This window comes from Aegilops tauschii, chromosome 4 (genome assembly GCF_002575655.3).
Source record: "Aegilops tauschii subsp. strangulata cultivar AL8/78 chromosome 4, Aet v6.0, whole genome shotgun sequence".
Lineage (NCBI taxonomy): Eukaryota > Viridiplantae > Streptophyta > Magnoliopsida > Poales > Poaceae > Aegilops > Aegilops tauschii.
In genome coordinates this window covers 481,375,603-481,387,095 of record NC_053038.3, presented here as the reverse complement: position 1 = coordinate 481,387,095, position 11,493 = coordinate 481,375,603, and the positions used below count along the sequence as shown (strand labels likewise).

Here is an 11,493-nt window from a genome sequence, read left to right as displayed (position 1 = left end):
ACAAGTGTCAGTTTCTCTTGGAGCAGCCAACCAGCTAGTGGTTGTAGGGGGCGACTATTTATATCCTAGGGAGCAACCTGACATGATAAGACATAAATGCCCTTCTATGATATGACCATTAGGTGGATAAGATATTTTGGGACAGCTGGCGCATAGCACAACAATGGTCGGAGATTTGAGGTACAAATTCCTCAGGGCTATCATGTTCCTCACTTGTAGGCAATCCGCACTGCCGAATTCCTAACTCCTCATACAGAACAAATTCCTCAGAGACCATAAGAACTTCGTCTCTGTCACTGAAGAAATTGACTGAGCTGTATGAGATTTCCAATGGCTTCACTCGAAGGGATTGGTAGGTGTAGGATTTTGAGATGAGCATCACTTGGAAACATTTCCTTAGTTTTTCCTCGACCCCCTTTGAGAGTACGGCGTTTCCTATGACTCAAGAAAGAGAAAATTAAACTACGAAAGTCTTCACGCTTCATATTCCTCGCACGAATATCAAGTCTTCAAGGTCACACCAATTTCTTCACTTTCAAAGTCTTCAGAAAGCCAAAGTCTTCAGTTGAAGACATTCATTTTTAGGGGTCGACTTTCTCTGTAAATATCAAACTCCTCATAGACTTATAGACCTGTGTACACTCATAAACACATTAGTCCCTTAACCTATAAGTCTTCAGTACACCAAAATCACTAAGGGGCACAAGATGCACTTACAATCTCCCCCTTTTTGGTGATTGATGACAATATAGGTTAAGTTTTCAATGGGGATAAACATATGAAGTGTAAATATTGATATTGAGGAATTTGATTGCAAGATATAGAAGAACTCCCCCTGAAGATGTGCATAGTGAGGAATTTGCTCTTGAGAAGCAATGCACATTGAAGAGTAAAATCATGGAGATCTCCCCCTATATCTTGTAATTCATACATGCATTTAACATATAATATGAAGAATTTGAAATGCATGATGAAATATGGTGACTGATGTAATTCACCATGCGTGCATTAACATTAATGAGGAAATAGCATGCACAAGAACATAGCAAAAGTACCAGACCACCATCGGAGTTAAGATTACAACTCGATCCAACAAAGTCTCCAAAAGAATGAGACTTGTAACTTAATAAAAGAATGCCCATATATATAGACCTGCTTGAAGACTAACTCAAATGTGTCCCCCTTTGTCATCGAATGACCAAAAGGGACGAAAAATGGGGACTAACGCCCCTGAAGAATATCATCATGTAGTCGATGGAGGAGCGCTAGCGTTGTTGGGGTCGGTTGTTGAAGTAGGGCCTGCCGCAGTGTCGTCCAAGTCTTCATTTTCATCCGTCTCGCGCGATGAAGAATAAGAGCTGGCCACCAAGTGAGGAACTTTGACCTTCTTGAATTTCTTCGAAGGTGGTTGAGACCAGTCAAAGTCCTGCTTGAAGCCCATCTGTTTTAGATCTTCTTCACCGTAGAGATGAGACAGAACAGCCCAGGTACGATCAAATACTTCATGGAGGTAGTAATGGTTCTTCACTGAATTCTGAGTGATGGTCATGTTCTGAAGAATTGAACCAAACTGACGCTTGACCCATTTGTGATTGCGGTCGACCTTCTAGTGAAGACTGAGGAGAAGCTCACGATCAGTCATCACTCTTGGAGCTGTGCCTTGAGGATTTTGCTTTGAAGCATTTGCGGCAGAGTCATGAGTGGCAGAGTCATCATTGGTAGAGTAAGATGCAGCTTTGCGGAACTGACCATCCAATGGACTAATGCCTTCATCGATAATTGCAGTTTCTTTGCCCTTCTCATCAGCTGAGGAATATGTCCGCTTGAGGACTTCAATAGGGGGCAGGAAGCTGCCATGGTTCAATGTGTCGGCCTTGTAATTGATTGAAGACCTTGATACGACAAATCTCATAATCCAAGGAGCGTAAGGCTTCAACTCAAAAGGTGACAATGCTACATTTGCCAATGTCCTCATGAAGAAATCATGGAAGTTGATTGGAATGCCATGCATGATGTTGAATAACAAATTCTTCATGATGCCAGCGACTTCTTCTTCATTAGAATCGTGGCCTTTGACAGGACTCATGGTCTTGGTCAGCATGCGATAGACAGTCCTTGGCACATATAGCAATTCCTTCACGAGGAATTTGGTTCTGGGGGCTTGACCAGGCTTCAGCGGCTTCATCAAAACTTGCATGTAGTGATCAGAGAGCTCAGGTTCATGATAGATGAGACGTGCACCTTCAAGGGGAGGACTGACAGGCATGGCATGAAGTAATTCAGAGGCCGGTGCTTTGAAGTGTGTGTTTTCTGTCATCCAGTCCAACACCCAAGAATTCACATCTTCAGCATTGCCGGTGATGTGCAACGCCGCGTAGAACTGAAGAATTAGCTCTTCATTCCAATCACATATGTCAGTGCATAAGTTGAGCAGCCCAGCGTCATGAAGAACACTGAGGACTGGGGTGAAGCAAGGAAGCGACTCCATGTCAACATGAGGAATATGCTCATGGTCAAAGATCTTGTCCTTATCAAATAGTAGTGAAGAGTAGAAGTTTGCTTGGCTAGCTGTCCAGAAACACTTCCTTCAAAGACGAGCAGAATCATATGGGTTCTAGTCGGTGAAGAATACATGCTCGTGAAAGAAGTCATCAACCTTGAACTTCTTCTTCTGTGAGAAGGGATTTTTCGGCTTGGGCCGAGGAGTATCAGTCAATGTCTTCACAGCCTCAGGAATCACAGTCTCAGGAGCCGCAGGCTGAGGAATTTTAGTGCCAACTTCTTTAATGGCAGCCTGGGTCTCCATCTCTTCAGCAGTATTAACATCAACACTAGTGGCTGGAATTACTTCAAGGATGGTAAGAAGTGAAGCTTGTGGTTGATCAAAGCCCGTATGAATTTCTTCAGTCTGGACTGGGGACTGAGGAATCTGTTGCAGTGGGGTGAACATGGGAGAGTTGGGGTGATGACTTTCCCAATAGTCATCGTTCAGAACAGGAGTGGTGCTCCCAATGTCCACGTCTTCATCTTCTTCATTGATTTCTTCAACGCCTGCCTCTTGAGATGTGAACTAAGGCATGGGCGATGATACAGTGGGGTTGAAGGGAGATTATCCACTTCAATTTCTTCGTCCAACTGCTCTGATGAAGCAACAGAAGGGACATCTTCATCAAATCCGCTTGGGATCTCATAATCTTCACCAAAACGAACAATTTCCTTTGATGGCATACTTGAAATCGGAACAACATCAATTGGATTTTCAAATGAGCTTGTCAAAGTCTTCGTCTTCTTTGGTGCTGAAGACTCTGAGGAAGCAGATGCTTTCATTTTCTTCACAGCTTCTCGCTCCGCAGCTTTGGTTTTCTTTGCTTCTGATGCAGAAGGAAGAACTGGACATGGCGTTGGGGCAGGAGGAGCAGAGGAAAGTGGTTCATTTACCTCAGGCGCAAATGATTCAGTTGCCCTGGCTTGTGAAGTTTCTTCAGGCACAACGGTTGATGCTTCAGCTGGCCTGACTTGATCTTCAGGCGCAACACTAGTGGTAGTCCTGGCAATGTCATCGGCGGCTGGAATAGCTTCATCATCCCTGGAACTTTCATTTTCTTCAGCAGCCTAATTTTCATCAGCAGTGCTGGCATGTTCTTCAGTTGGCTGGGCAGATGCTTCAGCCTGAGTTTCACGTTGCGATGGGGCTGCAACATTGGAGGTGAATCGCTTCACCATCTTGACGAATCTCACTTTGGCTCCAAGCCAATCTGCACGGTAGGCTTGGAATTCATCATTGAGTCCCTTGATCTTAGATTGTGCAGCTAAAAGTTCATGAGTTGTCATTTTGGCAATGTTCTTCTTCAGAAAGTGCTCCTTTTTGTATTGAGCTTTCTACAGCTGCCTGGCCTTCTCAAACTTCCATTTTTCTTCGCCTATGAAGGCGGTCAACATGTCACTTGGGCGAGGAGTGAGCTTGAAGTTAGGCATAGGAGTGTTGGGGTCCTTGTGCCAGAGATCAATGTACTCAAGGATCAACTTGGGATCCAGCAGAAGAGGCACTTCACTTCCTTTGGCTCTAGCAGCCCTTTGCTGTCTGTCTCTGATGATTTCAGCGAGTTCTTCATCATCAGCTTCGTCATCAATGGACGGAACATGGAATGCAACCTGCTTCTTATGAGGACTTGGTCTAGAGCCTCGTCCAGTAGTGGCCTTAGTCTTCAGCAAGGTGGGGCCAGTTAAGGATTGCGGAGGGGCAGAAGAACTTGCAGAGGCTCCTGAGGCAATTGAGATGCCAGTCGTTCTTTGACATGAGGCAAGATGCACAGGTGCTGAGGACTTTGCCTTAGGAGCAGAGGACTTTGCAACTTGAGGAACACGGGCAGCTTGAGGAATTGGCCGTGAGGGCATAGACGAGCTTGGCCGTGAGGGCATTGGTGAAGAAATGGGCTTGCGGGCTGGCTTCTTTTGCATAGACTTTCTGGGCTTGCTAGCAGAAGCCTCAGCGGCAGCAGCAGAGTCTTCATTGAATTTCCTCACTGTCTCTTTGGCCACTTTGGCCAATTTAGCTTGATGCTTGGCCCATTCAGTAGGATATTCCTCACCACTTCTGATGCTAGAGGGATCAGCCACTTGGTCTGGTGCCAATGGAGGTCTTGGGCATGGAGGGTGTACAGCGAATTTCTTCATGTACTTGAGAGTGACATAGCGATATTCCCTCCATTCTCTGGCCTATCTCCTCTCTATCCTCTGAATGCGTACATTGCACTCATTCTTTGTTTCCTGAGGAGGTGTGCAGTACCCTGCATAAATGTCTTCAGGTATTTCAAAAGCATTGTTGACTTCCAAATTGTTCCCTCCCTTCTGAGGTTACTTGCCGTCAGCCATTTTCTTCAGCTGAGGATTTTGAACAATTGAGTTTTCTGAAGAGGTATGCAATTTTTCTTCAAGGAACGCTGCAAATGAGTTAAGTTGATGAGAACCTAGTGATTCAGCAGCAGACATGAGTATCTGTGAACAGAGTATAGGTGCGAAGAATTTGGAGAGGTCATATGCGTTCTCAGAAGTTTTGGCAAAAAGAACAAGTTTGAGGAATTTGACCAGTGGTGTCTTGAGGAATTTCACTAAGCGTTCTTTGACTTAGGTTCTAGAGTTGTGTAGATTGAAAATCCACACAATTGAGGAATCTTGAAGAAAAATGTTGCTTAGAGAAAGAAATAAAGAATAGATGCTTGTGTGAGGTGTTTAGAGTGTGAAGATTGAAGAATAAACACCTTTTGAAGATTTTGTAGAAATCATCAGAATCAACAAGGGCAGCAAAAGTAACTTTTAATTAACCTTGACGAAGAACACGACAAACTGGAATTGTAGATTGAAAATTCATCAGTCCAGATCTTCCATGCCCTAACTTGGCAGAGGAAGATAGCTACGGCGGCAGTGGAGAGAAGAAATCCACGGCCGGCGCGAGTACGACGACGACGAGGTCGAGGTAGTGAAGCTCTTCCTCACCGGCGATGATGGAAGTAGCGGCGGCGCTAGGTCTGGAAGCTCGAGCGAGGGGAGTGAGGTCGAGCAGGGTTGTCGACGTCCTGGGAACGGGGGTACCCAGACTTGCCTGCCTGCGGCCCAGGCACGGCTCCACCAACGGCCTGGTACGACCCATCTTCATTACCAACCACTCAAGACTCTCGCGAGGGGCCAAGCCTCGCGAGGTGGACGACACAAGACCTCCTCAGCGGCAGCCTCACTAGGCTGGCTCCTGAGGAGCGGAGATATCTATGCAAGGGGCACCTCGCAAGGTGCGCGTGACGTGAGCCGTGACGATCAAGTCCAGGCGGACGCCAGCGGGCGCAGAGTACCAGTTACCTCTTTGGTGCTAAAGGGGCAAGCGCAAGCGAGGAGTCCCGAGGCATCAGGCAAAGGTTTCCATATCGGTGCAACGAGACCATGACCAGCAGGACGGCAGGATAGAGGTCACCGCGGAGCCCACGGCGGCGTCGCCACCACAGCCTTTGGCAGGCGAAGACCACCTTTTGTCAGGATAGCTTGTACTAGTTGTCTCCCTTCAAACATGGCCGTTGTGGGATCCCTTCCCACCTAACATTTGGGAAGAGGACCAGGGCCTCTATAAATAGGACTAGCCACCACCATGGGGAGGCACCTCATCTTGGATTGGACTCATTCCACCAAGGCCAACTCACCAGCTCGCCGAGCTCTAGAACACCTCTCCTCAGGAGGCTGTTCTTACCTTGTACTGTTCATCCTCAGCCTACAAGGCAATCCACCACACCACACTGGAGTAGGGTATTACACCGCAACGGTGGCCCGAACCAGTATAAACCCTCATGTCTCTTGTTCTTTGGGTTCGTAGAGCTAGGCCTTGAGATCGTTGCGAGAGCGAGCTAGGGAGAGAGAGATCTTCGTGTGCACCCCAGTGTTCGAACCTCAAGGGTTTCCCGGAACCCATAATCTGACATTTGGCGCACCAGGTAGGGGTGCGCCGAAGCTTCGCTCCTCCACCGGCTTCACCTCACCGTTCGGCCCCCATGGCCGGCGCCGCTCCTCCGACTGGACTGACGGACACCCGCGACGGCGCCATGGGCTCAGGGCCCTCACCCCCGCCCTACGGCGGGTGCAGTGGGTGCCCAAGTTCAGGCCGGAGATGCCACCCTGCTATGATGGTGCGGCGGATCTGTCGACCTTCCTGCTGGCATACGAGGAAGCCGTTCTGGAGGCTGGCGGGACGACAAGGTCATGGCCAACTGGTTCCCCATGGCCCTCGCTGGCGCGCCGCACGCCTGGTTGCTCAACCTGCCAGGATCCTCTGTGGCTTCTTGGGAGGAGCTGCGCGGCCTTTTCGTCACACGCTTCGAAGTGCCAGCGCCTGTCGCCGTTGCAGCCCTCCTCGGCGGCTCACAGGCACAACCCTCGGACCGCCATGTCAAGCAGTTCTTCCGCCAGATCGGCGTCGCCTCTGTGCAGCAGGGAGCCCCTCCAGGATGGGCGGCGCCCAAAGCCGACCTCACCTTCGACTTAGGGACCACCCCGCTACCATTGCTGGCTTGGGCGCGCTCCCAATGCTCTGCGCACCCACCATCTCCAACGTCGTCATGACCAAGACGGCGGAGCTGGCCTCAACGTGCTCTCCGTGGAAGCTTTCGGCTTGCTTCACGTGCCGTACGGCCGGCTCCACCCCACCAAGCCTTTCTCTGGAGTCGGCAGTGGATCCACCAGCCCCCTGGTGCAAATACGCCTCCCGATCACCTTCGGTACCCAGGACAACTACCGCACCGAGCTGATCGACTTCGACATCGCCTGCATCGGTCTCTCGTACAACGCCATCCTCGGGTACCCTGCCCAGGCTCAGTTCATGGTAGCGACCCATCCGGCCTACAACCTCATGAAGATGCTGGGGAGGAGCGGCGTCCTCACCGTGGATGGAGACACCAAGGAGGCTCTAACGGCCCTCAAGCTCACCTTCAGGGCCGCCGCGGCTGCACGCCAGGCCGACGAAGCCGCCCTAGGGGCTAAGGGGTCCGCCCTGGCGAAAAAGAAGCAACTGTTCACTCAGGACCGAGCCGAAACGAAGCAAGTGCCGGTCGAGGAGGATGGATCCTCGGGAGACACCTTCACCATATGCGCCAACCTCGACCCGGACCAGGAGGAGGCATTGGTGAAGTTCCTGCGGGCAAACAAGGAGGTATTCGCCTGGGAGCCCAAGCAGCTGGTAGGGGTCCCAAGGGGGGTAATCGAACATCACTTAAGGGTGCGCCCCAATGTGCGCCCTATGAAGCAGAAGGCGCGGCATCAGTCCACGGAGAAGCAGTCCTTCATCGTCCAGGAAACTCACAAACTGCAAGCAGCAGGCGTCATTCATGAGGTCCGGTACCCGAAATGGCTGGCAAACCCCGTCGTCGTGCCCAAGAAAGGCGGGAAGGAATGCATGTGCGTCGACTTCACCAACCTCAACAAAGCCTGCCCCCAAGACCTGTTCCCACTTCCGCGCATCGACCAGATCGTCGACTCCACCGCCGAGTGTGACCTGCTATGTTTCCTAGAAGCATTCTCGGGTAACCACCAGATCAAGATGGCTGTGGAGGAAGTGGAGAAGACGGCCTTCTTGACCCCGTGCAGGGTATACTGCTACACCTGCATGCCGTTTGGGCTGCGCAACGCTGGGGCGACCTTCCAGCGGCTGATGCACATCGCCCTGGGCCAGCAGCTAGGGAGAAACGCTGAAGCCTACGTCGATGACATCATGGTAAAGTCTCGGGAGGCAAGAACCCTCATTCATGACCTAGAGGAGACTTTCACCAGCCTGCGCCAGGTGGACCTGCGGCTCAACCCGGAGAAGTGCGTGTTTGGTGTCCTCTCTGGCAAACTACTGGGCTTCCTCGTGTCGCACAGGGGGATCGAGGCCAACCCAGAGAAGTTCCAGGCGATAGAAGACATGAGCCTGCCGCAAACTCTCAAGGAAATGCATAAGCTCGCGGGCTGCGTGACCTCGCTGGGGCGCTTCATCTCCAAGCTGGGGGATGCACCCTGCCGTTCTTCAAGCTGATGAAGAAGAAGGGCCCGTTCGAATGGACCCCAGAGGCCGACCTGGCATTTCAAGACCTCAAGAGATACTTGACCAGCCCTCCGGTGATGGTAGTGCCTCGTCCCCTTGACCCGCTGGTGCTCTACCTGGCCGCCACACCCCACACAGTCAGCGCGGCGTTGGTGGCTGTCCGGGAGGAGCGCCAGGCCAAGAGCACGCCGCGTAATGCCGCACCTTCAGCCGAGAAGGTGCGGTGCCGAGACGGCTCCGCTAAAGCCACGATGACGCCCACGGATGACCAGGCCCCACAAGACGGTGTTTCTGGGCCCGCGGAGGCCCCGGTGGGTGGCCAAGCTCCTGAGGTCCCCCCACCTCAAGAGGCGCCACAACCTCCGGAGGCCACAGGCTCCATCGACCCTTCCGCCCATGTTGAGCACCCAGCATACTTCGTCAGCACGGTGTTACGGGAGGCAAGAGCACGATATCCCATGCCGCAGATGCTTTTGCTCACACTCCTGGTCGCCTCACGCAAGCTGCGTCATTACTTCCAAGGCCACCCAATTAAGGTCGTCTCAGCCTACCCACCGGAGAGGGTGCTCCGGAGCCCCAATGCTGCGGGAAGAGTCGCTGAGTGGGACATCGAACTGCAAGTGTTTCAGCTGGAGTTCAGCACAACTAGGGTCATCAAGCGAGCCGCGCTCGCTGACTTCGTCGCAGAATGGACCGACGCTCCGGAGCCCGAAGCAGGCGAGAGCTGATCCCTCTCGCCAAGAAGTGAAGCGGCAGATGGCTGGGTCATGTACTTCGACGGTGCTTTCGCACGCCAAGGTGCGAGGGCTGGTGCCGTGCTCATCTCGCCCACCCAAGACAAGCTATACTACGCGTGCAGCTCTGCTTCCAGCGGGGCGAGAAGGTCTCCAACAACATCACGAAATACGAGGGGTTGATCGCCGGCCTCAAGGCCGCGACAGCCTTGGGGGTGAAGCATCTCACCATCAAGGGCGACTCCCAGCTCCTCGTTAACTTCTCCAACAAGGTGTACGAGCTGAGGGACGAGCACATGGAGGCGTACCTCACAGAGGTGCTCAAGATGGAGAAGCAATTCTTGGGCCTGGAACTGCAACATGTGCCATGCAACACAAACAAGGAAGCCGATGAGATCGCCAAGAGAGCGTCAAGGCATCTGCCCCAAGAGCCTGGTGTCTTCGAAGAGCGACTCCACAAGCCCTCGGCGGCCCCCTCAGCTGCCGAGCCCGCGCCGCCTCAAGAGGAACTACCCCAGCCACCAGCCTCGGGAGCCCCTGCCTGTGGCCCGACCTCAGGAGCGCGCCTGCTCCTGGCACTCGAGCCTCGGGAGGGGTGCTGGACCGAGGAGTTTAGGGCATACCTGGTGCAAGGAACGCTTCCGGAGAAAGAGGAGGATGCGGAGCGCGTGGCCCGGCAGGCTATGGCATATTGCATCCAGGATGGTGAGCTGTACAGAAAATAACCAAATGATGTTTCCTTGCGATGCATCTCCAGGAAGCAAGGGAGCAAGCTGCTAGGTAACGTACACGGCAGAGACTGCGGGAATCACTCATCATCACGTACCTTGGTCGGCAAGGCATTCCGCAGCGGGTTCTACTGGCCCACGGCACTCAACGACGCAACCGAGCTGGTAAGGTCCTGCGAGGCCTGCCAGTTCCATGCCAAGCAAATCCACCAGCCGGCCTAGGGCCTCTAGACTATCCCACTCTCGTGTCCATTCGCGGGCTGGGGGCTGGATATCCTGGGTCCGTTCCCTCGAGCGCCCGGGGGCTACCGCTACCTCTACGTCGCGATCGACAAGTTCACCAAATGGGTAGAGGTGGAAGCCGTCCGCACCATCCCAGCCGGGTCGGCAGTTAAATTCAGCAAGGGCCTCGTGAGACGGTTTGGTGTCCCTAACCGCATCATCACCAACAACGGCTCGCAGTTCACTAGCAATCTCTTCAAAACATATTGTGCTAACCTTGGAACGCAGATATGCTACGCCTCAGTGGCACACCCCAGGAGCAATGGCAAAGCCGAGTGCGCCAACGCAGAGGTCTTCAGAGGCCTCAAGACTAGGACCTTCAAGAAGAAGCTCGAGGCCTGCGGTAGGGGCTGGCACGACGAGCTCCGGTCTGTGCTGTGGTCCATCCGCACCACCGCCACCAAGCCAACAGGGGAGACTCTATTCTTCCTCGTCTATGGAGCAGAAGCATTCCTCCCTCATGAGGTCAAGCACCGCTCCGCGCGGGTCCTGGCGTTTGACGAGGCACGTCAGGACGCCATGCGGGTGATGGACCTTGTGCTAGGGGAGGAGCGCCGCCGTCAAGCCTCGTTCCGGGTGGCGAGATACCAGCAGGCGCTGCGACGGTACCACTGCCGCAGCGTCCGCTCCAGGACGCTCGAGGTGGGCGATCTCGTCCTGAGGCGGGTGCTCTCCATGGAAGGGCTGCATAAGCTCTCACCCATGTGGGAGGGCCCATTTAGGATTGCCCACGTCTCCAGGCCTGGCGCCGTGCGGCTGGAGACGCAGGACGGGATCCCCATCCAGAACGCCTGGAACATCCAGCATGTCCGGAAGTTCTACCCATGAAGCAAGGCCCAGTGCCTGTGAAGGTCTCCGCTCATGACACTCTCACGTAATAATGAGTGGGGCTGTACACGTCCCAGAGTCTCCAGAGTGCCGCCCTCGGGCCTCGGGGGCTCCCTCCCATGTCCTAGTGGCAGCACTTAGCTCCGCTCTCGTGAGAAGACTAGACTAGGTGCCGGACGCGGCTGTTCATTTGCTTTCTGTAGTTGGCTTGCACCCCTTTTTCATGGAATTTGAAGTTCTGGCGTTTCTCGATGGCTTGGTTGAATCCCCTCTTCTCTCTGATTCTTCCCTCGGTTCTTTGTTTTGTGCAAGGGAGGGCGGCAGTTGCTCGACGCTCTCCCTCGCACGCCTCGCGAGGGGGCTGGAC

The 11,493-nt window shown here is 53.1% G+C and overlaps 1 protein-coding gene across 1 annotated transcript; it reads left to right on the top strand.

The window, feature by feature from the left end:
* The first annotated feature begins 9,584 nt into the window (after positions 1-9,584).
* LOC109770422 (uncharacterized) lies at positions 9,585-10,013 on the top strand. The gene has a single exon (XM_020329121.1). It carries the CDS (start codon positions 9,585-9,587, stop codon positions 10,011-10,013), a length of 429 nt encoding a protein of 142 aa, XP_020184710.1.
* The last annotated feature ends 1,480 nt before the right edge of the window (positions 10,014-11,493 follow it).

Coding starts and splice junctions, on each gene's coding strand:
- LOC109770422 (XM_020329121.1), top strand. CDS start 9,585: ATGGAGGCGTACCTCACAGAGGTGCTCAAGATGGAGAAGCAATTCTTG.